The following is a 24,349-nucleotide window of genomic DNA, read 5'->3' as shown; positions in this document are numbered from 1 at the left end:
CTCTGGCTCCTGAACCTCTGCTGTGTTGTGATCTGATACTAGAACTTGAGAACTATGAGGCCTTTCCACCTTTACCAGTGGAAAGTATAAAGGCAGATCCTTCAGGTTCAGAGGCAAAACTTGGACAGAAGGGCAGCTTGTGATGAATAACCTCCCCGCTCAAGGGGAACTTCACTCTCGAGTGTTGCACAGGGTTTTTTTTTAATTTTTAAGGCAGATGTTTTACTAGAGGTGCTGAACTGTTTCTTCAGAAGAGCTTTGCAAGGCTGTAGTCAGGTATCCTGACCCATATATGAGGATTCTCCCAGGGGCAGATTCATGAGAATGTGAGGTCTTAAAAATCATTTTGCCTCTTCCCTGACGAGGCGCAGGCAGTTCAGCACTGGGAGGTGCAAAGTCCAGCGCTGGGGAAGAAATAACCCCCACCCCAGTGCACGCGGGGGCTGACTGACTGGGAAACAATTGGGTAGGAAAGGACCTGGGGGTCCTGGTGAACACGGAGCAGAACGTGAGCCAGCAGTGCCACTTGGAGCAGAAAAAGCCAACGGTGTCCTGGGCTGCACGAGGCAGAGCTGGCGGGGCCAGGGACATGCTTCTTGGCCCTCTGTTCAGCACTGGGGAGACCAGCTCTGGAACACGGGGCCCCGGGCTGGGCTCTCCAGTGCGAGGGAGACGTGGAATGGGTCCGGGAAAGGGCCACGAAGATGGTCGAGGGGCTGCGGCGTGTGCGGTGCGAGGAGAGGTGGGGCTGCTCAGCCTCGAGGGCAGGCTCGGAGGGACCTGTCCCTCTGTGTCAGCCACGGGTGGGAAGCAGTAAAGCAGATACAGCTGAGCTCTTGTCGGTGGTGTCCAGGAGCAGGACAAGAGGCAGTGGGCACAAATGGAAATAGAGGAAACTCTGCTTAAACATAAGAAGAAATATTTTCTTTTATTGTGAGGGTGATCAAATTCTGCACCAGGTTGCAGAGTCTCCATCCTTGGAGATGAGCCTTGGAGAGGCCCCTTCCACCCTCAGCCACTCAGGGGTTTGGTGATTCCACGTGTGACTGCAATGCCAGTCCCAGTAAATCGTGCCCTGAAGCTGGACTCGATGACCTTGAGGAGGCAGGGCAGGAGCTGGGAGTGTTGAGTGTGAGGAGGAGGAGGCTGAGGGGAGCCCTCATCCCTCTCTGCAGCTCCTGACAGGACATTGCAGAGAGGCTGGGGCTGGGCTCTGCTCCCAGGGGATCAGGGACAGGACAAGAGGGAACGGCTGGAAACTGCCCCAGGGGAGGCTCAGGCTGGGCAGGAGGAGAAAATGTTTCCCAGCAAGAGTGGTCCGAGAGTGGCACAGGCTGCCCAGGGAGGGGGCAGTCCCCATCCCTGGGGGGGTTTCAGGGCCGTTGGGATGAGCTGTGGGGGATGTGGGGTAGGGGAGAACTTTGTAGAGTCGGGCTGAGGGTTGGACTCGCTGATCCCGAGGGGATTTTTCCAGCCTGAGTGACTCTGGGACCTCAGTGGTTGGACTAGATGATCTTCAAGGTCTTTTCCGACTTAAAGGATTCTGTGAAGTTCTCCTCTTCCACCACAAGTCCGTAAATAATGTTTATCTGATACAAACAGGCTCAGCCCATAAAGGTCCATTCTTTAAGTTTGTGTCTTTGCTACCACTGTCCTGAACACTTTTCCTCGTAGTATCTGTTTAGTAGCACTCTTGCTCTGGAGTCAGGTGTTAGTTTCCACTGCGGGTTAGTTTTCTCTGGATCACACCTTGTCAGAGTGTAGTGCTTTTCTTCCCCAACCTCTCCTCCCAACTGGATGTTTGCCTTCCTCACAGCTTGTAAATATTCTGATTAATTACTCTGGCAATCACTGCTGAGTTACTTCAGAGGCACTTGAGCACCTCAGTTGACACCTTTAGAAAACCCCAAATCCTGCAATTTCCTTGGTTGTCTTTTCAACTCTGATACAAGCAACAGGCAATTAAGCTCTGAACTGAGTTTGGGTTTTTGTTGAAATAACGTTTACAGGTGAAAAAAACCAAACAAATAACATCCCTTGTTTCTCAAGGCATCAGATAAACTCCATGGATTGCTAGTATCGATGAAAACAAACAGGCCAGCATGTTATTTCTGAGAGCAATCGTCTCAATTTAGATGCTAATACCCCGTGTGGCAACAGCATGTTTTTGTGCAGGAGTTGTACTCTCTTTAGTTATGCTTTTGTAGAAAGGGGACCCTTTGTAAATGCCAGTGGAAGAAGGCTTCAGGCTATGGGGTGGTTTTTTTTTTCCTCTCCCATTTATAGCAAAAGGGAAGATATAGAAAAGAATATCTGGCTTTTAACCTTGCCCTTGCTGTTACCTTAGGCTTATATTAACGTTTGTAGAAATACTTCTCTAGCTCATAGAGTCCCAAGGGTAAGGGATTCTATCTGACCTGAAATACAATTTAAAACCAAACAAATCTGTGTAAGGGAGAATGAAGTTCCTATTTAGGACTTTCCAATTAAAAAATGTTCCATAACATTTTTTTTAACTGTGTCAGCTCGTTGTCCCGTCAGGTATTCTAACTCAAGCTTTGGCCGCCTTCTGTGACAAATAAATCTTTAACTTTCTCAGAAAGATCAAAATAATTTCAATAATTTCTGAATGGGATTGAGAATTTCTGCCTTTCCTGAAATGACAGAAGTTGTGTTTAGCAGCTGCTAAGCAGCCTTAGCTGGGAAAGTCTTTTACTTTTCACAAGGAAAAATAGAGCCCCGCAGTGGAATTCATTTTCAGCTTTCCTTTGAAAAAAGGGGACAAAGAAAAAGAGAAAGCTAAAAAATCCACAGGACTGCAGCGATCATGCCATTTTTTTGGCTTTCTCACATTTCCTGAAAGGAGGAAGGTGATTTCCTAGGAAGATGTGCCAGATGTGCTGGCGTTTTGACAGGGATGTTGAAGCACCTGGGGCATCATTCAACTTCCCTCTGACCGATTATTCTGCTTGTGGGAGGGTGAGCGGAGGTTGGCCGAGGTCACGCTCTGCCGGTGCGGGGCTCTGGCCGCTCTCGCGCTCTGTGTCCGATCTCTACCCCTTTCCCTTTCTTCCCCTCCTCGCGTCCCGATGGGCTGAGCAGTATTTTCGGTGTCTGGGTGGGTTGTGTTGCCATTTCCCTTCCTTTTCTGAAAGACAGAAGCAGAATTGCCTTATTTGCACGTTTTGCTTGCTTTCTGTGCTGCCCCAGGTTTCTGTGAATTCTAGTTTCCGTTAAGAAATGCCACACCAGTTCACAGACACACCCAGAATTATTTCATTATTATCCTGATGGTAGTAAAGTAGTTTATTGGCAGAAACTCATGTTTTCGAGTCAGCCTGTCCTTTGCTGCTCCCAGTGTGTTGCTGACATCCATCGAGAAACTGCTCTTCCTTCTTTCCTTACTGTGATTTTGAGACAGTGTTTTTATGATTACTCAAGAGCCAACATTTTTTCAGCTTTCGCTTTAGGGAATCTGGACATTTCTATGGAGGTCTGCGTTGTCCTTGGGTTGTCAGTAGGCAGACAAAAGGCTTAATAAGCAGAATGTAGCATTAAAATCTTCTGTACCAGCAACAGGTAATTTCCTGCACTGCCCAAGTTACAAGTTAAGGAAAACTCTTCTGATTGTCAACTCTGGCCCTTAAAGACCAGTTGGAAACTATTTAAAAAGGGCAAGGAAGTGCCAAGTGCTGTAGCCAGGTTAGGTAAGTGGTTGGACTGGATGATCTTCAAGGTCTTTTCCCACCTAGACAGTTCTGTGATTCTGTGACATCGCTCTGATGAGGAAGACCAAGACCCCTCTACGGGGCACAGCACCACTTGTACACACGAGTGGTGACAAACACCCGAAAGCACGTTACAGAACGAAGCCCCTGCAGAGATATTCCAGTCCTGCCTGTGGTGGCCTGGCTAGCGCAGGTCAATAGCTCCGTGTAGCCTTTTGACAGAGAACAGGGAGATGTGAAGCTGCTACTCGGGAGTCTTTGCACCACTTAGGCCAGGTCTTGTGATACACTCGTGTTTTTCCGTGCCCTGGTTAGAACCAACATCTGACTCAGCACCTTGACGTGTGTCCTGCTGGTGCTATTCTGTGAGGTTTTAAGCCCATCGTTTCTTTTCTGGATACAAATTCTCTAATGCGCTTTAGCCTTGCTCTGTTTCGCTGGTCCCTGAGCTTCCCAGTGGAATATAGATTATTTTAAAAGGGGGTTCCACGTAGGCTGCTGTGTAGCACGTGCCAGATCTCCTCTGTTCATCAGCACCAGGGAAGGTGACCGTCAGGTCCACGGAGGTCACAGCTTGTGAAGCAGAACGTGTTCAGCCCCAGAGATCAGCTTTGGTTTAGAGCTTTGGCAGCAGAACGCAGGACCCGAGAGCCTTTGGGTGTACTCACAACTGCTCCTTTAGGCCAGGGAGGTCTGGTTGGGCTTTAGTCAGTGGGAGGGTGTGGAATCCTGCTCCCACCGCCGCTTCAGCGGGGCTCCATCCCTGGATTTTAGCAAAGACTGTTAATCTCTGGAAGAGCTCTCTTTCTGCTCACTTGAAGAGTTTCCATAGAGAAATCTGAAAGTCAGGGTTGAAACCCGGAGCTTGGCGTGTACATCACGTACAGCCATGACTTTCTGGTAAAACCACGGGCAGCTCTGTGAGGAATGCAGTGCTGGGAGCGACGGGCTCTCTGGGCTCTGAACAGCAGCACAGTCTGTGTTTTACCCTGCAGGAATAGAACGGAGGAGGTAGGGGTGGACACATCAGCATTGCTGCCCCGTGTCCGCCAGCACAGAGCGAAGCCTTGTTTACAGGTGTCGCTGGGAGTACCACGTGTAAAAGAACACTGTAATAAAAGTTTGTATTTATAGTCATGGCAAGTTCTTCAGAGCATTCCTCCTCCAACAGTAATTCTGTCTTAGCCAGAGTTTTGAACAGCGGGATTTTTTTTTTTTCCAGGTTTTCCCTGAAGCGTTTTTGTGTGAAAATGTTGGATGATTACATCTTCATCATATTTTAGCTTTCTACTTTTATAAGCTCTTCTTTGCTTTCTTGTATTTCGCAGCTGTCATATTTTCATTTTCCCTTACCTGCTAGTTTTTTAAATGTCTTTGGGAATTTCTCCTACACAATTTAATAAGGGCTCTGTTCTCCCCTACGTAGTTCTCTCTATATTTCATTATCCATACTGTTCTTCCTACAGAATTTCTCTGTCACATGTGAGCAGACAACCTCGATATGCTCCTCAGTTCCAGGCCAGTCTCTGATCTTTCAGTCCTGCATCTCTCTTAACAATCTCATGTGTATCTTTAAAGTTAGGGGAATTTGAAACAACATGTCCAAAATACAGATCCACAATTTTCCTCTAAAACTCTTCTTCATTATTTTATTTTAGCAATCTATTTATGTTACTATCATATTTTGGAAGCCTTAATCATATGCCCCCATGGGAAAGGCATTGTTCAGACAGAGCAGAGACTGGGTGTTGGCATCAGCAGTGAAAACATAAAACAGAAGATTAAAAAATGCATAAAATATAAATATAAAGTGAAAATATAAAATATAAGATTTAAAAAATATGAGATAAAAGATGAATACATGGAGCCAGGACAGTATATGGAGATTTCAAGACAAGGAGGAAGATCAGATTTGGGGTGTGCAGCTCAAAGACTGGTGGTGGAGTAGAGATACCTACACTTGGGTGGGAAACAGGAATGAGGGATTTTGACCAGAACAGCTTCTGTGGCAATGTGAGAGGCAGAGGGATTCCTTAGGATCAGAACTGAAGGAGAGGGACATCAGACAGCAAGCGTGCCATCAGTGAGCGTCCAGACAAAAGGAACTTGGAGTGAGAGAAGAAAATATGGTCAAATTTTTTTTGTCCTTGGAAACTGAACACCTAAATCGTGTGTAATATTTTGATGTTGGGGAGCAAGGGGAACAGACCAAAGAAAATAATAATAAAGAAGGGATAGCTACGGGAAGTCAGAGGTGAATCACAAGATGGCACAAGGAGGTCTTTGCATCAATTAGAGCTTTGTGGAAGAGAGCAAATGAGAAGTATCTGTGTGATAGAGGAGGAGAAAGGTCCCATCACATCGTTCCAGCTTCCATTTGGAAGAATTTAACATGTCCTGATCAGAGAAGAAACGGGAATGGAAAGAGAGGAGATTTGAATAGTCACCTGAAGACTGAAGATTTGAATACTGATGGCAAAAATACTGTTAAGGCTTTAGCAGAGCGTTAAAGACCAGTTACAGAAGAAGAATTTTGGAGGCTGGCATAGTTGAAAGGAGAAGAGGACCCAGCTTTGACGAGCGAGGTTGTTTTTGCGATGAGATTCCTGTTGGGGATACTCTGCGGTGCAGGAGGCTGAGCAGAGCCAGCGATGCTGAGGGGGGCAGAGGGACGTGTCCCGCCCCCGGCAGGGACCAGAAATACAGCGACTCTGTCACTTGGAGAAAGAGGAGGGAAAGCAAAAGCGTGCTGCATACAGATGTGTCATCAGGAGTCAGAAAAAGGAAAAGCCAGGCAGGAGGATTGCGTTCCTGGTCCAGTCCCTGTAACTCTTCCAGCATTTCCCGTGGGGAACTGGCCTGCTGGCAGGAGGGAGGGGAGGAAGGAGCAGGTTGTCTCTCTCAAGAAAGACTCAGTAGGAAGTTTGAGTCTGGCAGCCAGAAAAGGGAATGACTGAAGACTTGGATGCAGCGAAAAGTGGAAAGAAGCTTAAAACTCCCACTGCCATATGTGGCGGGGAGCCTCGGGTAAAGGGCCACCTTCAGAGGGGAAGGGGCTGGCAACAGGAGTGCTCAGATCGCCCAGGCAGAGGAAAGGGAGCCTGAGCTTTTCCGTTAGAACAAGTATTTCAGAGGCAGGAAAGGAGGAGTAGGAAGGAGAGAGGAAAGTGGGTCGGGGCACGAGGTGGACGCTTGCAGTCCGCAGGCAGGAGGGGTCGTGGTGCCTCACGTGTGCCGCAGTCAGGCACGTCAGTGATGGGGAATCCGTCTCATCCGATGTCATGGCAGCTTCAGTCCGGCTGGGTTTGTGCAGATGGGAGCGTGGAAAGGGGTCTGAGCAGGGAGAAGAGAAATGGAGTTTGTGACGTATTTGATCACATTCAGAAATTACCAAACCCATGGGAAAAGGGGAATATCTGCGTTGGGCCAGGACATGGCACCTGCCAGGGGGAGGCTGCAGGTTGGTATGGGGCGTGGGGGGAGCGTGCCGTTCCACTCCACCGATTTGTTTTCCATCCATAGATAAACTTTATCACTTTCAGAGAAAAAAAAAAAAACAAACAACAAAACAACAAACCAAACAAAACCCCACAGACAAGCCAAGAAGTGCATCTCTGGTTTCTACCTTGATGGTCCAGTCCCTTGCCTGTGATCTAATAATCTCTGATACCAATTGTTCCAATCTTGATCAATCATTCTGAGAGCATGCTTTCTGCAGTACGCAGAGTGCTGTCACCGTTATTATTTTGCCTCATGTCTTGTTTTTATCAGCATGTTGTTATTGCTTTCCTAAATCAAGCATATCTTTTTCAAGTTTTTTTGGTTCAGGACACTGTCGTGCTGTTGTCCCCTTTTCGTCAATAGTAATCTCTTCTAAACACGTGGGGTCAGAGGAGATAAAAGACGTTTTTGAAAAGGTGGAGGAAGGAGAGACAAGGTGCGGAGGTACGCGGAGGTGGACAGAAGCGGCTGCCGTCGGCTGAGCCCGGTTTATTGCCTTTCATTAAGGTAGTGACCTACTGTGCTGGCTTAGCAGGAGGCAGCAGCCCTGCCACAGGCACAAAGGATATGGCGGGAGAGAGCAGGGCTGAGGGGTGCAAAAAACCCGCCTGTGGGAACCCGGGACTTCACCCGTCTCTCCTTCCAAAGGCAAACTCGAGGGTGTGTAAGCGTTCGTGAAAGATCTGCCTCACTGCTTCTTAAAATCCTCTACCAAAAAGTTTCAACACCTCTTGGGACTCCAAGCTGGGCTGAGATCAGTGTTTAAATATTCTTAGGGTGCGAACGTTTTTTCCTAATGTTCTAGCATGAGTTTTTTCTTATTGCAGTTATTAAGTGCCTGTTTTTTGGCCACTGTCTCTGGAGAATTATTGCTATTTTTGTAAGTACCTCTTGCATGTTTGATGATACCTTCTCGCAGGCTGCTCCCAGCTGTCCGTTGTTGGGACAATTCCACTGCTTTCTCCTGTACATGTAATTAACCTGCATCTCCCTTGAAACGCAGTGCCCCAAATTAGACATTTTTGATGATGGTTCAATATGTTTATGAAAAATATTGACCAGCGTGTGACCTGGAATAAAGCTCTTTGCTCCTTAGATCTTTCCATTATGACAATTACCTGCTCTCTGTTTCTTCCAGTGGGATTCACATCCAAGTTCCAGTTGCAGTCCTTTCATCTCCTATGTATTTCCCTCTGTCATGAGAGTACCAAGGGAGACCAATTTTGTAAGAATTACTGAGGCAGAACGAAAAATTGGTGACATTTGATGCCTGTTTCCTATTTTCAAGGTCAATTACTCTGTCAGGGGAAAACATTAGGTTGATTTGGCAACTGTTGTCCATGGCTCATTTCTCTGTTGGTCTTCAGGTGCTTACAGTACTTTGCTTTATTATTTGTTCTAGTACATATTATACAGGTTAAAATAACATGAGAAGCCAGTAGTTAGATAGGGAGAATTTCACACCCTTTTAAGGATCATAATTACAATTCTTGTAATGCCCCTTTTAAACCTCCTGCTAGTGTTCTCTCGTTCTGTTTTTCTAACTTTATCTCTGAATATTTGAACCCTCATTAATAATTTATCCCCGTTTTCCCTTCTGCAGGCTGCCTTTTGAATTTTAGGTTATTGAGGAGCTCTTAAATTTTAGCCACGTTGGTCTTTTACTACAGTCTGCTCTTTTCTCTGCACTGAGATAGTTCATGCTTCTTTGTTTAGCATATTTTTTTTAAGGAACTGACAATTCTCATAACTCATTTTTTCCCTTTGAATTATTTCTTCTTGTGGCTTACCTACTAATTCTCACAAGTTTACTGAAATCTGCTGCATTGAAGTCACATTTTCTCCTCCATTTCCTAAAATTCACAAGATTACTCTGTTGGCACGTTAACTTAAGGTCGCTTGTCATCATCTTCTTCAGCCAGTTCTTTTCTGCTGTTTGATTCAAGTCTAGAAGTCTTCCTTTTTATTGCTTTCTCTGCTGAAAAAAGAAGTCACCAGTTCCTCTACAGTCCATTCCCAATGGGCATTTGTGTATTGAAATTACCTGCCATGATCAAGTCCTTTACTTTATACGGTGTTGTAGGGGCTACAATAAAGTGTCATCCACCTGATCTCAGAATCCCAGAGTCACTCAGGGTGGAAAAGCCCCTCGGGATCAGCGAGTCCAACCCTCAGCCCGACTCTACAAAGTTCTCCCCTACCCCACATCCCCCACAGCTCATCCCAACGGCCCTGAAACCCCCCCAGGGATGGGGACTGCCCCCTCCCTGGGCAGCCTGTGCCACTCTCGGACCACTCTTGCTGGGAAACATTTTCTCCTCCTGCCCAGCCTGAGCCTCCCCTGGGGCAGTTTCCAGCCGTTCCCTCTTGTCCTGTCCCTGATCCCCTGGGAGCAGAGCCCAGCCCCAGCCTCTCTGCAATGTCCTGTCAGGAGCTGCAGAGAGGGATGAGGGCTCCCCTCAGCCTCCTCCTCCTCACACTGAACACCCCCAGCTCCTGCCCTGCCTCCTCAAGGTCATCGAGTCCAGCTTCAGGGCACGATTTATCATCTTGGCTTAATTATCCGTGGCCTTCCTGGTCAGGTCACTGCTCGGGCTGTCCTTGCTTTAGTTGTCACCTGTGTGTGCTCAGCAGTTTGGCGTGTGGGTGGGCTCTGGAGGCAGCAGACACCTCGGCACTGTCTGAGGGCTGAACCTTCCCGCAGCAGCGGCGTCTCTCCCTTAACTGCCCCGTGCAGTGTTGCACCAAGTCTCAGTTAGATCAGCTAAGTCATGATTTTTATCATAGATCAAAACTTCAGACTCTCGTTATTTGTCTTGCACCTCTCAGTAGTTTATAAGACATATCTAAGGATTTCAGCTGACCTGCCAGTGAGCTGCTCTTTCTTCCTGTGGTCTCCTCTGTAGCACAGTTACGGAGACCCGTCTGTGGTTACTTATGCTCTAGACCCACAGCAATGTGAAACCATTTGCTCCTGTAATTCCCCTTGACCTCCATCTTTCCCTTCTGTTTCCTGTGCCTCACCTCTTGAGATGCATCTGACATCGTGCGATATCTCCTCTACCTCATTCTCACATCCCTCTTTTGTTTATTCTGAAGATTTCTCTCCTAAATAGAGCAAGTCTGTAATTGTTTGTTCATGGGTAGAAGAACAGGGAAGAAGCATTTATTTTTTTTTTGTTTAGCCTGCTTCTGATGCTGGTTCTGCATGTCATACCTAATTTAATTTTCCTCAGGATGTTAAGCTTTAGAGGTACGTTGGGGGTTTCCTCAGTTTGAGGGACAAGAGGCAGCTCCCAGTCGGGGCAGAGCCAGGGAAGCTCCTCGGTGAGAGGTGCCTCGGAGCAGAAGCCCATCGTGCTCTGAATTCTCCTGTGACGAGCCCTCAGCTGACTCCAGGGCCGAGTGATCTCCCTCAGCAGACGTGAACCTCCGTGACTGTGGCCTTTCTGCTTGCCCTGTCCACTCCTGTTCTCAGTGGTGGTGGGCTTGCGTGGAGAAGTCTGCTCTGCTGGGTCGGGGTGTGCCCGAGGAGGGAGGAATCTGAGGAAAAAACACTGAACCTGTCAGAAGGAACTGCTGTGTTATCATCAACTTAAATTTACTGCTAATCTCACTGAAATTACCTGCTCTGCACTGCAAATCCACGACCCTGCCCAGCATAACAAACCGGTTTAGTGGTTAAGAACCTTGGGGGGGGATGGGGGGGGGTGTTGGAAGCTCCAATGAAATTTGACGGTCGAGGTTTTCCTAAAGTTCGCTTTTTTTTTTTTTTCCCCTCCTTCCCTATCTGCACCAAGTCTTCCATCCCGTGGAATGTTCGTACTGCCGGTGTGAGAGCATGATGGGTTTCCGGTACCGATGCCAGCAGTGCCACAACTACCAGCTCTGTCAAAACTGTTTTTGGCGTGGCCATGCAAATGGGCCTCATAGCAACCAGCATCAGATGAAGGAGCATTCCTCTTGGGTAACTCACCTTTGTTTGTCGTGCTGAAATCAACCGCCTCTGTACGGATTTGTTCTGAAAGTTATTACAGTAGAACTGCACAGTGGGACTTTAAAAATTTTTCAAACAGAAAAACCACAGAAATAGGTAAACTGCTGGTTTTGTTACAAGTGCTGTTGTTCATTTATTGATGGTTGTCGTTGCAGTCGATGCTGTTTAAAGCACACAGGACGGCACCGTCCTTCTCAAGGCCTTAACACCTGTGTTTTCTTCCCCACATCAGTCCTACTTTTCTTACATTTTCCTCTCTTCTAGCCTAAAAGGACTCAAAGGTTGCACCTTTCCTCCCCAGAAAGGTAAATGTGTTAGCGTGAACGCAGTGCTTAGAAAGGAACTTTATCCAAGGGGCATCTTTAAAGATAGCGTTGCTTTAAGAGATAAATTTCCTGCTGCCATCATCCTGACAACTGTAAACGTATGCATTGAAAACTCTGAACTAAAAAGCCTTAAAGAAATTCTATGAGAAATAACAATTCAGTTCGATGACTGTGTGGTAATCACATCTCAAGAAATAATAGACAATTTTAGATATGAAAACCTATTTTTATGGCAAAAGATTAAGCCCAACCTTTTACTCCTTCAAAGAGAAGTTCAAATGATGATTGGATTATAATTAGTAATTATCTTCATGAGGAAGAGTCATTATAGTATTAGTGTTTAATTTAGAAAATTGGGCCTCGATACCATTCAGTAGTTGGAAGGCGATGATAGGGAAATTTGGTCTTGAATATTGTCCTGGTTTTAACCGTGTGGGTAATGAACTTTTGGAATGTTTAATCTGAACTATCAGTAGATTATTATCCCCTTAAGTATATATGAATTCAGTCTGGATTTTTGAACACAAAGGCGTATTTGCATAGTAGCTCTAATGTAGCTCTTTCCTTCTGGACGTGTGTTTGCCGTGGGTCTGGTTGGATGGGCTGGGCCCCAGTCTGGTACCAGGATCTGTGAATCCGTCATCCCCTTTGGGGTCAGGATTAATTTCAGAGGCAGTTAATTCTTACTAGGCTCTACAGAATAATTTGATTTTAAGATCTAATGTGAATTGGAGGAGTGCAAGTCATATAAATGGAAAAGGAGGATATTCAGCCTGTCGCTGCGCTGGGACATGGGACGGTGCAGGTGGGTGCAGCAAGCCCCAGCGGGCACCACACTGCCCTCCCCAGCAGCTCCCGAGGGGAGGGGAACGCCTGCCACTGGTGCAGCCACCCAGAATTCAGGTTATCGCCATCAGGACCAGGTGGGGGCTCTGGAGCTGCTTCCTTCCATACTCTCCATGTCGAAGGGGAAGAGGGAATTGCTCACGCAGAAGCAGCACTAAAAGAAGCACAGAATGGGAAGGAGAAGATACTGGGCAACAGAGCTTCTACAGAACAAAAGGAAAGAATCTATGAAAGGAAATAATGACAGTTGGGAACCTTGAAAGAGACTAGATTTTAATGTCTTATCTAAGGAAAACATTGATAGGTAAAAACAACTGATGCAGACGTCTGTGGAGGGGAATTTACAGCAGTAAATTTGGCTGTTCTGTACAGAAACGAGGTGTAACTCCTACTAGTAAGAAATCACAGCAGTAGGTGAAATGGAAGGAACACTTTTAAAAGTCGTGTTTGCATAAATCTGTTTGTAGGAGGTTTGTATAGTACAACCCTGGAGTCAGGCCTGGACATAAGCCAAAGGAATAAAAGGCACGAAGAGTGACGGAGATATTTGCATTTCTGCTTCAGCATAGCCAGAATCCACATCAAAGAAAGATGAATTTAAAAGGCTAAAGGTTGTCTAAAGATGAAGCAAAGACAAAAGATCAAAATCAAGGACAAAAGCGGAGAAATCTGAGGGATTTCAGTAAGTGATAAGGCAGTCATAAATTATGAACATTTATGTTTCTGTAGTCTAATATTTTTGGCTCTAGCTCTAGAAACTTAGTTCTGAGCCTTTTAAACTATTTTCTGGGTTTTTTAAGCAACGAAGTGTTTTAAATGGACTGAGAAATTCAGGAATATATAAAACACTACCACACACTGGGTTATCCTCTATAAACTGAGCATGGAAGAGGGATCTTTTAAGAGAGTCGTCCCTTACTGCTTTTTTCTTTGAATCTTTTTTTAGCTTTTGCAAGTCTTGTGTGTTAATTTTATGACAATTAGTCTTTCCTAATTTTAAAAAAATAGATCTTAGTTTGGGATTTGGACTGTATCACTAATTAAATGGCAGTGAAATCCATCGCTGGGTGAGGTCAGGGAATCTGAAGTTCTTTTTCGCATCAGACTTAAGTGGGACACTTCTGCCTTCCTCAGCCGGGCGACTGGTACCGCTGGCGGAGGCGCAAAGCTGAACCTGAAAAAAAATGAGGGACACCCAGCAACGGGGATGGATTTGTGGGTGTCTGGTCTGGGTCGCTTCCGTTTTCAAGATGCAGTTCAGGACAGAAGATCGGGAAGTTCTCGGGGGGGACTAAGCAGCCGCGAAGTCCCGCGGAGGATCCGTGGCTGGGGAGCAGCTCTGCAGAGGGCGGGCTGGGGCACGTGGCTGCGCAGGAGCTCAGCGGGCTCAGCAGCCTCAGACTTGTGAAAACACGAGGGCGGCGTGTGCCCGGGGAGAGGCGAGTGCCCGGGGCGCCGCGGCAGCACGGCCTCCTTCTGTGCTTCCTCAACAGTCATTTCTTGAGTGAAGACCCCAAGGCTCCTGCTGACCAGATCTGCAGAGAGCAGCCGGTACTCTGGTACTAAAAAAACCCAATTTTATCTGGATTTTCAGTCCAGCCAGATCTAGTTCAGCCTTGTATGGTCTATTTTCAGAGCTGGGAGCCCTAAGACCTGGAATAAGCATTAATAATAAGTATTTTCATAAGATTCTTTTTCCTGAAATTCTGAAGTTGATAATTTTTTGATACTATAAATCACATAGCATAGTGATTTAAAAAAATAAATGTGTAGATATTACTATAGTGATTTTATATATATATATGTCAGTTCAGGTGTAGAAACCTATTTTTGAGAGAGAGGTTTTGCTGCAATGAGCACACTGCTTGTTGAGGCCTGTTTGGGGGTGGAGAAAAAAGACTTCAAGCACTTTCCAAATTTTTCCTTCTGGGCTATTTCAATTTTGTTTTTAATAAATAACCTTAAACACCGAGTCATTTAGTTACGTACGCGCAGCAGAACAAATCACTCATTTTGAAAGCGTGGCAATTAGTCATTGTTCATTGTGTTTGTTTATTTTTTGTTTAGACTGCTAAGCTTGAGCTGTCTGTCACCTATAAATTTCAGGTGAAATGTTAAAATAGCCAAATTGCCCTAAAGGCTTATACCCTAGGGTGTAAGTTTTGATGGCTTATTATCAACTGCAGTTGAGTTAAAAGGCTCTTCCAGCTATAAATTATGGAATGTTTGTTATTTATGAGCACCTTAACATGGTGGCTTTGGAGTATGTATCAACAAACCAAATGTTTAGTTGTTTCTATAGTGATAATATCTGTGGCTTCCGTTGGGAAGTCATTACACGGGGTACTAATTGAATCTAAACCAAAAGGCAGCCCCTTTTATCTACCGAGTTAAAGTCTAGTAATACTGTAAGTAGCCATTAATAAGATTTTGCTGTCAGAATTATGTCTCTTATATTTCTGGTTCATTTAATTTCCCATTTAGCCTACCTTAAAGTTATTAAAAATCTTTGAGCATGTTTTGATCCAGTCCCCCAGAAACGATTCGAAAGGGAAGGCGCTCTGAAAGGGGGCGCTCTGCATCCCTGTCACGTCGCTGTCTGTGTGGACTCCCACCAGCCCCTGGGCTCCTGTTTCCAAACGATGTTAAAAAAAAAAAAAAAAAACAACCACCACCAAAACCAAAAAGCCCTTTTCTCATTGCGGGTTTCCCAGCAGAGGGCACGCGGCCCTCGCGCTGCGGCCGCCGGCGTGTCGGGGTGACCGGTACCTCCTGCCCACAGCTGGGGGCACCCCCTCTGCTCTCCCTTCCCTGGATGCCTGACTGGCCTCCTTCTCCTCAATCCGCTTGCCCGCTCAGCACAGTTTCTCTGCTGGCAGAATTTCTCTGTGCGCTGGCTTGGAAAATTTTTGCTTCCCTCCCCGTGCTGAGTGCAGAAGGGTGGATGTGCTGCCTTGGCTGCGTGGCCGCACCCTGTGTAGTTTGGGGTATTATAGTATCAGTGAAATGAGGCAGATATTGGAGAGCAGGGGGGAGAGGGGGAGAGAAACAGTTTGCTTTAAAACCTTCATTTTCAAACAAGTGTTCTTGCCCAGCAAGTTTCAGTGCAGTTTTTATCACCTACAGGTCTCTAAGCCCATCGTAAGGATTGTTTACAAAACCCTTTTGGTAGAGGGCGACGTGATTTATAAATGGGCCATTAGAGCAAGGTAAAAAGACAACTTTTAATAACATAGTTTGTAGTTTCCGGCTTTTTAATTCCGTGATAAAAGTTTGGGTGTTGTTTTTTTTTTTTTAACAGATGTAGCCTTTGATAGAAAAGCAGGTGGACAGAATCTATAAACCATTCTGAAATGAAAAGCATCTGGCAACACACAATACAGATGCAGTGGATTTTCAGACATATCACAGTTGAGTTTTACTGATGATTTCTCACATCTTTGGCACGTACAACACAGCTTTTCAGTGCTGCCTGGCAATAACACGTAGGTTTTCCCAGCAGAAAGCAGCCGTCCGCGTGCACCTGGTGCATGTACCTCTGCCCTGTGTGTCTGTGCGGATCCAGGCAACTCCTTTATCCTCAGACAGGCACAGCTCATTGTGTCTAAACCTGGTTCAGGCCCTACACACGCAGCACTTGCCCTGGTTTTTTGGGAGGTCCCTTTGCAGTATTTTTCCTGACGGCCCAGGCCGAAGCGCCACGCTCAGAGCCGGCCCCGCACGGCACGCTCCGTCCTGGCTCTGCCTTCTGCATGCCCAGGAAAAATTAGTTGCACAGTTGTTCTAGCACTTCAAATGACTTTTATCGGCTAGTGGCACGCTTACGCAGGCAGCACCACGGAAGTTACATCTTGTTCATGCTTTATTTATAACTCGGATAAAAACGTGATTGTTTATTAAAGAAAAACGTAGGATCCTTGACTGATGCATCGATGATGCATTTACTGAGATAACCAAACCCCAAGTGCTTGGCTTGCATCGATTCTAAGTGAGGACGAGTGCCAGGGGGAGAGTGATTCGGGGGTTAATCGGGAAGGTATTCCAACCTTACCTTGGGGCTGTGCAAGGGGATGTGAAATCACCTGAAGAGTGTACAGTGCAGAGCCAGGGTCTCCTTCAGCTTCCTATGTTACAAAAGAGAACAAACATTCCACCCTCTCAGAAGTATTTATTTTACTTTTATTTGAGCTTCCTCTGGAACCTGGAGAAGCCAGATGTGCTTGCTGGTGGGTAGACACTGGTTTGGATGATGAAAACTGTGTTTGACTGGTGCTGCTTCTGAGCCCCAGTGGCACCGCTGAGGAACGCGGTTTTGCAGCTTAACGCCAGCGCTGGGCCTGGAGAAGGACAACCCTTATAATCTTCACCTGATCCGTCCTGGCCTCCACTTCTTCTTCAGTTGGAAAAATTATTAAAATGTGTCACCTGGAAAGTGGTGGTGGAAGTGATGGGTTAGAAACAGTTCTGGGTAGCTGGATTCATACATAATTCAGCGCCCGCCTCTGACTCTGAACTTCACAGGTGTTTCAGAAGGCAGGAAACCCAGAAACGTATCTCAGATAACCAGTTCAAAAGGAAGGGGATCCACTGGGATGTCTAGTAACTGCATAGTCACTGATCAGAAGATTCATTGATTCCTTAAACGCTCACAGTCACCGGTGGCAAACATTTCTCACAAGTCTGATTATTCTGTGCATGGTGAAAAAGAAAACAGAAATTGTTTCTTTTGAATATTTATTGATAGACTTGGGAACAAGAGAAGTATCCTCCACCGATGGGTGTGTACATAGATATGTAAAAGGCTTGAGAGCTCGCAGAAGAGGGAGTCTCAGGCTGTAAAATTGAAGATTTGCTGTGCTGAGAAGCAGGAGCTCCGCAAGAAACGCCGCAGCTGACGGATCCAGAGCTGCAGAGCGCCGCGGGCGCCTCGCCAGAGCCGGGCTGACACCTGCCTCTTGGGAACCTTTTGGTGTAATGCAGAGAAGAAACCTTTCACCCACGCCTCGGCAGTGAGATGAAAGGGGAAAGAGAGTTGCTATAGGACGTAACCTTTCTCAGGAAAAACCAGGAAGGTTGCTGAAAGGTTGTGTCCCGATGAAGAGCAGGTATTTTGTTGACGTGCCTGACTTTTTTTGGCTCATCGGCCTGATGTAATGGTGTAAATCCTGCTGAGTCACAGACCGGGCCCCTACAGGGAGTAAACCAAACCGGATTGTCTGCTCGCCGTTCCCCGGAGAGCGGGTGGATGAAGCTGAGGTAGAGCAGCACCTTGGTGCCCGGCTTCTACAGTAGCAGAAGGAAACGTGAAGTGGTTGAAAGCCCCTGAAAAGAAAGGCACAGCAGACTGTTTTCCCCTCTAAAGGTGAAGATAAATGAGACTGTAAATTGGTCTCTGGGATGTGTGAAACCTTTTTCAAAGTCTGAAATCCTTTATTAGCTTTAACTATTTATTTAGAGTTGGCATTTGTTAACACTGGGGATTTTGCAGCGGTACATCCCAGTTCCAAACTGACTGAGATCCTGTTGTAACAGAAGTTACAGATTCTTCATAAAACATAGTTTGCCCCCAGCTATTTGCAAATATAAAGTCAAGAAGAAGCAAGACGAACAGCTGGGGAGGAAGATGGTAAAAATCCAGCGGTGCTAGTGGGGGGCAAGTGGCTGCTGTTACCCGGGGAGGCTCGGAGCGGGGGTGTCCAAGGTGGGGCAGGGGATTGTGGGGGGTTCACAGTGGTGGTGGGTGAGAGGATTAAGTTACTCCAGAGCTTTCCGTGTTTTCTGCTCTTTTGAAGGGGAGAGAGTATCCACCTTTGCAGAATGCAGAGGTGCTTGCAGACATCAAACAGCCAGGAGGTCGAGATTAGCGACAATGATGAGAGAGAGGTGGTTTTGATTAGAAATTTCTAAAGTAGACCCCAGCTAATTGAAAGAAAAAAATAGCTATTTCTCAGGGAAACGAGACACCCGTAAGAGCTGTACTAGCCTGTGAAGCGGCGTTTTCATTCAGCCTGCTGTGCTCTTTTCACTGTCAGCTGCACTGAGCAGCATTATCAAAAAGTTGGGATCAATGGGAATTATCTTTCCCCTGTAATTTTCAGAAAGTGAAGCTGCAGTGGTGGCTCGATTGTACAGCATGCTAGACAGCGCCGTGTTTGACAAAATAAATGGAGGGGTAGCACAATAGGACGTGGTGTTTGTTACCACAATGGGAAAAAAACCCTTTAAAATAGCCTAAAAATACTGCAAAGAGGAGGTTGCAAAGAAAGCACGCTGAGATTAGGTAGTATGTGCAAAAACCAAAAGATGAACAGGGTAAAGTAGGAAATACTCTACAAGGAGAAGTGGAGAACAAATTGGGAGAATTAAACATAGAAATTTTCAACATGTAGAAGAATTCACTTAGGAAAAGGAGAATTTTACTTTTGGTACCATCACATTTGTGCTCATAATTTAGGGTACTTCTTACCAAGTCCAGAGTAAAATTTAAAGAAGGGATTGTGCCCTTGGCAGGATTTCAAAGTCATGAAAGGCTGCGGAGGGTCTGTAGAACCTTTCCTGGTGAGCGTGCCGTGCTGCCAGGCACCTCAGGGGTGTCTGCGAGGGTCATCCATTGGCTGCGATCTACCAGGTTGGCTCAACACTTTAAAAAAAAAAAAAAGAAAAAAAAGAAACCCACCAGTTAACCATCAACAAGTCTTTTTAGCACTTATTTAGTGCTCAACATTTAGCGGCTTAGCAAGCTGAAGTGCGTCTGAAGGCGTTGTTTTACAGAGCTCCCTACAGGAGACTCACCTGAAGCAGATAATTACCTTGACATCCTTCCTAGGGGAGCCCTCCCCGGGGAGAGGAGATGAGAATCTTACACCCAGCACAAGATTTTTGCAGGAGCACTTTGATAGGGCCAAGGCTTTGTCTGCGAAACCCAAAGGTGATGAACTGGGGAGCTCACCTGCCCGTTCCACCCGGTACCCGCAGGTTGGTAGGGGACGTGCTCTCAGGGCTGGCTGCCTGCTGCTGCTTCACGGCTTGGACCTGCGGGCTGAGGGTTGGAAATGCCAGAATCTGAAAGGAATTAGGCTGCAACGTTCTGAATAATTGGTTTAATTTGTGAAACGGGGTGGTCTGAACAGAGCAACCAGGCCAGAGTACGTTAGTGCTGCCGGAGGCGTGTGGCCGCTGCCACTCGAGTCTTCTCTGACACCTGCTCCAGGGAAGAATGGCATCAGGAGTAATTCCTTGTTCCCCAATTCATCACGAATTCAGAGGCAGCCCCATTCGTGGGTTTGAGGGTTCTCAGCAGGGACTTCGTAAGGTAATTGAAGGAGGATGGTAGATCTTCAGTTAAGAACCAACTATCCTAATATATTCTCACAGGCATCGAGCTCATCTTTCTTTTCTAATTTGAAAGGAATTTGTCTCTTCTTTCATTGTGTTCCAACTGATATTAGCATTTCACTTTAAAATGCATCCCAATCTACTCCAAACCATGTAAATCCACGGAGGGAACAACTTCCTCACTCATAGGTTCTCCGCTCAAAAAAGCCTTTATTGCCTCTTTTATACTGCTGAAGCTAAGAGGGCCAGAGTGGAAGATTCTCACTGGTTTACTAATTACTAATTGTTTATTTCATTGTTAGTAAATATTAGTGATTGTTAGTAACTGCTAGTTACTAATTTATATTAGCTGTGTCCTGTCCTGGGTGGCCTTGCCTCCTATTTAAATCCGTGTTAAATGTGCCTTGAGAATTGGTCCCAGTTCTGCTTTGGAATGGCTCACAGGAGTAGTAAAAAAATTACATAGGAGTGATGAGCCACTAGTTACACGTACATGGTCTGTTAGTGAGTCAGATGAAAAACCCAGGCCTGCCAGGCTGCTTCTGAGCTCCCGTGAAAGCATTCTCTGACCTCCCGCGTCACTGCCGGGAGTTGGGTGGATGTAATGAACATTTTAAGGCTTAATTCTGTAAGTCAATATTGGACTTTAAACACCCTTTAAGCACGTGGCTCGGGCCAGCTGTCCGTGCGTGTGCGTCTGGCAACACTTGTCATCAGCATTCCCGTCTCCTGCGAGGAGCCCAGGATAGCTGTTCCTGGGAGATCAGGGCGCACAGCCAGGTGAATCTGTGAAAGAAGGTAGAGAACGCAGTCACTTGTCTCTAGCTTAGCACTATATTTCACCTTGGCTTTGCCCCTAATGAGCAAAAAATGTGAAAGCTGTCTTTCAAAACCAGTTGCAAGGGGGCAGGGGCATAGCAACAGCTTTCTGTCGATGCCAGCAGCCGGGCAGCGAAAGTGGTGCTGGTGGCTGGCCAGGCCCTGCACGCAGGTTATTCACCTGCCCGTGCTCTGCGTCCTTTGTTCTTCCCCTGCCCTGCCCACAACATACAAAGCCTGTGCTCGGAAGGCGTTTGAGTAGCTGTAAGAAATCCCTCAGCTGGGTATGGTTGCCCTTTGATTTAATTCCCGATAGAAACCCCAGACAATCAGTTTATTTCTTCATCTGACATAGTTTTGTTAAACTGCTTTCATTTTTCAATATTATAGCACAAAAAAAACCAACCGAACAACACACACAAAAACCAAACAAACAAAACACCGCAAAACTTGTTCACCTGTGTAGCGTCTGTCCCAGTTTCTCAGGTATAATGTAAGTGGGTATTTCTGAATATTCTAGTACTATGTATTTTTTCACCCTTCCCCGTTACCTGATCGCACACATTACCCTGTGAGAGTCAACTCACTTTTGTCATTCTTTCCAAAAACAGAAATCACCTGCCAAGAAGCTGAGCCACGCAATTAGTAAATCACTTGGTTGCGTACCGAGCAGAGAACCACCCCGTCCTGTATTTCCCGAGCAGCCAGAGAAGCCACTCGATCTTGCACATATAGTGTGAGTATCTGTTTTAATCTATTTTTCCTTTCATCAGTGATACAAAGCGAGGTATTTGTGGCTGTATTTGACTTTGGAACAGGCTGGCAGAGAGGAGCCCTTAGGTTGGCATTCAGTGCTGTGACTGTTGCAAGTGTGTCTCTGAAAAATTATTTGGAACATACTGGTTTGTTAAGAACATCTTGGTAACAAGAAAAGAGCTGCAGAATATGTTTCTGTGCAGTTAGACTGAGGCCTGACTGTATCTTCTACTTGCATCTATTAGCATTTCAAAGCACTAATCAATCTTCCCTTCTGCACATCACCATATTGGATCAGACTCTATTTTCTCATTCGTTGTGGATTAAAATTGTATCAACAAAACAATATTAAACGTGTTTACTTGCAAGTTAATGTTGCCTAATATTAGCAGGAGCTTGTTGCTGCTGCCTGGGAGCACTGGCTTTACATTCTTGTTTTGCTGAGAGGTCTGCTGTGGTTGTCTGCTCAGTGGCACGATTGTTACCCTTTTGTTCTGACCTCGTTGTCGAGCTGGTGGAATGATTTGAATGAAATATTGTTGTACTGGTGTTGATTTGAGGAGACTCGAAATCAGGCTGCTTCCCCGATTTATCACATCAAAACCTGCCTTAAAAAACCCCCTGAACTAATTCTGTTCCTGTGTATGTATAAGAAACTGAACCTCCAAATACATCAGTTTTAATGTCCTATGGAGTCTTGAGAAAAAAAATCTCAGTCTTTTCCTATATCTGAATTTAAGCACGTGCTGTAGAGAAGAGTGAGGAGAGAGGAGCAAAGCAAAGGGATAGAATTTATTCTGTGTCAAACGGAGGACTCCCATTTCCATGAGCACCGAGTGATTTGTAGTTCTGAGAGTAAATGGAATTGATGCTCCTGGTTTTCTTTTGACGTCATAAATACCACATTCTTCTTGAAGTGTTTCCTCTGCCCCAGTTCCTGAGTGGAGAGCCGGGGTATTCAATCTGAATGTCTTCTGACCCCTGGCAGTTTGATATTAGGATGTGCTGCTTCGGCCCCCCCTAATGCCCGATTTTGATTGACTGGCTCTTCTATGCGCTCCTTTTAACAGTTGTGGCAGTCATTAAGAAAAAGCTGGCGGCTAGCTTGTCAAAATGTTGGAAAGGTGAGAATTGTCAAGCTTGTCGTAGCGTGGTAACACACTCGTGTGGCTTTCTTTTGTGAGAAGCATAGACAATCCCTAACCTGACGTGGGAGAGTAGTTGCAGTGCCTGACTCCTTCACAGCCTAGTTTCGAGCTTTAACAATTTCTGCTTAGCTGTGTGATTGTTTTTTTCAGTCCTTGCTTCACTGAATATTTACCAACTTTTATAATGCTTGCTTTAGCCCTGTGCAGTGAGGGGAGTTGATCTGATTTAATGGAATATAGTTGTTCTCATTTTTCTCTGTGAAATTACACTCAAATTTAAAAAAAAAAAAAAAAAGCACCTTGTTATGCTCCTGTTCATTTCAGAGCTGAAGTCTGTGTTCTCCTAAATGAATGGCTTATCAGACCCACAAGGACAAGGTTGTACATCGTCCACAGAATTAGCTCCGTGCCTCGGCTGGGATGTGTGCTGGAGCTTGTCACTTCGCTTTAAATCTGGATTTTCTGTAGGAAGGGTGCTGCTCAGCCTCACAGAAAACAATTTTGTGTTTAAACTCTTATCAGATCACAAATCCGTTCACATTTTTCTTTTTAGATTTTTTTCCTCTGTCTCGCTTCCGCGTTGAAACGCACTAACATTCAGTAGAGCAAGTTAGTAGTTTACAACGTAATGCTTTATGAAAAATCAAATATTCTGTGACTGCGTAAGTGCGGTGTGTGGAAATCATGTCAGCGATGGCGTTGGGACCGCCTGCGGAGGGCGGGCTGCAGGAACCGGCCCAAAGCCTCCCCTGATGGATGACTGCTTCCTTCTGGTGGGGCTCGCTAATTTGTTAATGGATCAAACGAGGCTCAGTCCTCAGCCAGACGAGGAATGGTCAAGGCAAAAGCGGGCGGTTTGCCTTTGGGGTTTGCAGTTGGAACACTGACCCCCGGGAGGTGCTGCTGTAGAAGTGCCTCCCGACCCGCTCTTTGCTCCCAGTCGCTAAGCGGGGGCCCTGGATCGGGGCGCTGCCTTTTCCAGAGCCCAGAGGCCGCGGCGGTGGGATCCGCTCCGTGGGGACCTGCTGGCCGGGAGGAGAGGGGCAGGAGGGTGGCCCTGGGGACGTGGGGGTCGGGGGCCGCCGTCTGCAGGGCCTGGGACTGCTGCCCAGACGCTCTTGGCAGCAGCAAGACAACGCGGAGACATCTGCTCTGTGCTGCCAGCTTGAATTTAAAAAAAAAAAAAAAGTGTGCCCTGAGAAGCCAGAGTATTGGGCAATACTGCCTAACACTACAAGGACGACTGCGGGAACGACTGATAATGATCTGGTGTAAAAATAATATAAGTAGGTGATTTATATCGAACACTAAATTACACACACAAAAAAAAATTAACGTAGGACTAAAAAGACCTACTGGGGTTTTATGTAAGTGATGTAGGACCTTTGGGGTTTTCTGTCTAAGTTATACCACTGAAATATAAAAAAAAAATGTAAAAAAAAAAGGCACACACAAAAAAAAACCACCACACTTTTTGTGAAAAGAGACGTAGCCAGCGGAGATTCTTTGATAGAACTTGACTTGAAAAGAGGAATTGCTCAGGGCCACAATGAGTCATTATTTAGGTGTCAATGATCATGGCTTGATCACCTTTGTTTCGCGTGAACAAGGTGCACGTCAACATCTAACAAAGGCTCTAGAGGCCACTGTCTCACCAAGCCAAAATCAACTTCAGCTGAGTAAATAAGGTGAACGTAAAAATATTAATAACTAGAAACACTTTAAGAATACTTGGCCCAGTGTTCCAGGGAAAACAAGGCCTGGAAGGGAAGAAAAAACAGCTCTGCTTCTCAAGGGAAGGAGAAGATACAAAAATTGGTAGCGAAGAATGTAAACAAAGGGTTTAAAAATTATTTGGGAGTGGTGTTGAGGTTGTGGCTTGGCGGGGGGCAG

The 24,349-nt window shown here is 46.0% G+C and overlaps 1 protein-coding gene across 7 annotated transcripts in view; it reads left to right on the top strand.

Annotated features, from left to right (window-relative positions):
* DTNB (dystrobrevin beta) overlaps positions 1-24,349 on the top strand; it is a 207,283-nt gene that overhangs the window by 52,203 nt on the left and 130,731 nt on the right. For 6 of the 7 annotated variants that reach the window (XR_012632627.1, XR_012632626.1, XM_074895241.1 and 3 more), the window contains exons 9-10: positions 11,030-11,196; positions 21,164-21,288. Coding sequence is in view for 5 of the 7 variants with exons in the window: in XM_074895241.1 (XP_074751342.1) it covers positions 11,030-11,196; positions 21,164-21,288 (292 nt within the window). In the remaining 2 variants the exon portion in view is untranslated. Of the gene's footprint in view, positions 1-11,029; positions 11,197-21,163; positions 21,289-22,378; positions 22,433-24,349 lie in introns of all 7 variants that reach the window. The other variant, XM_074895275.1, reaches the window with a different exon arrangement.

Source organism: Athene noctua, chromosome 1 (assembly GCF_965140245.1).
Source record: "Athene noctua chromosome 1, bAthNoc1.hap1.1, whole genome shotgun sequence".
In the NCBI taxonomy this organism is placed as follows: Eukaryota; Metazoa; Chordata; class Aves; order Strigiformes; family Strigidae; genus Athene; species Athene noctua.
This window is presented reverse-complemented; position numbering and strand designations above follow the sequence as displayed.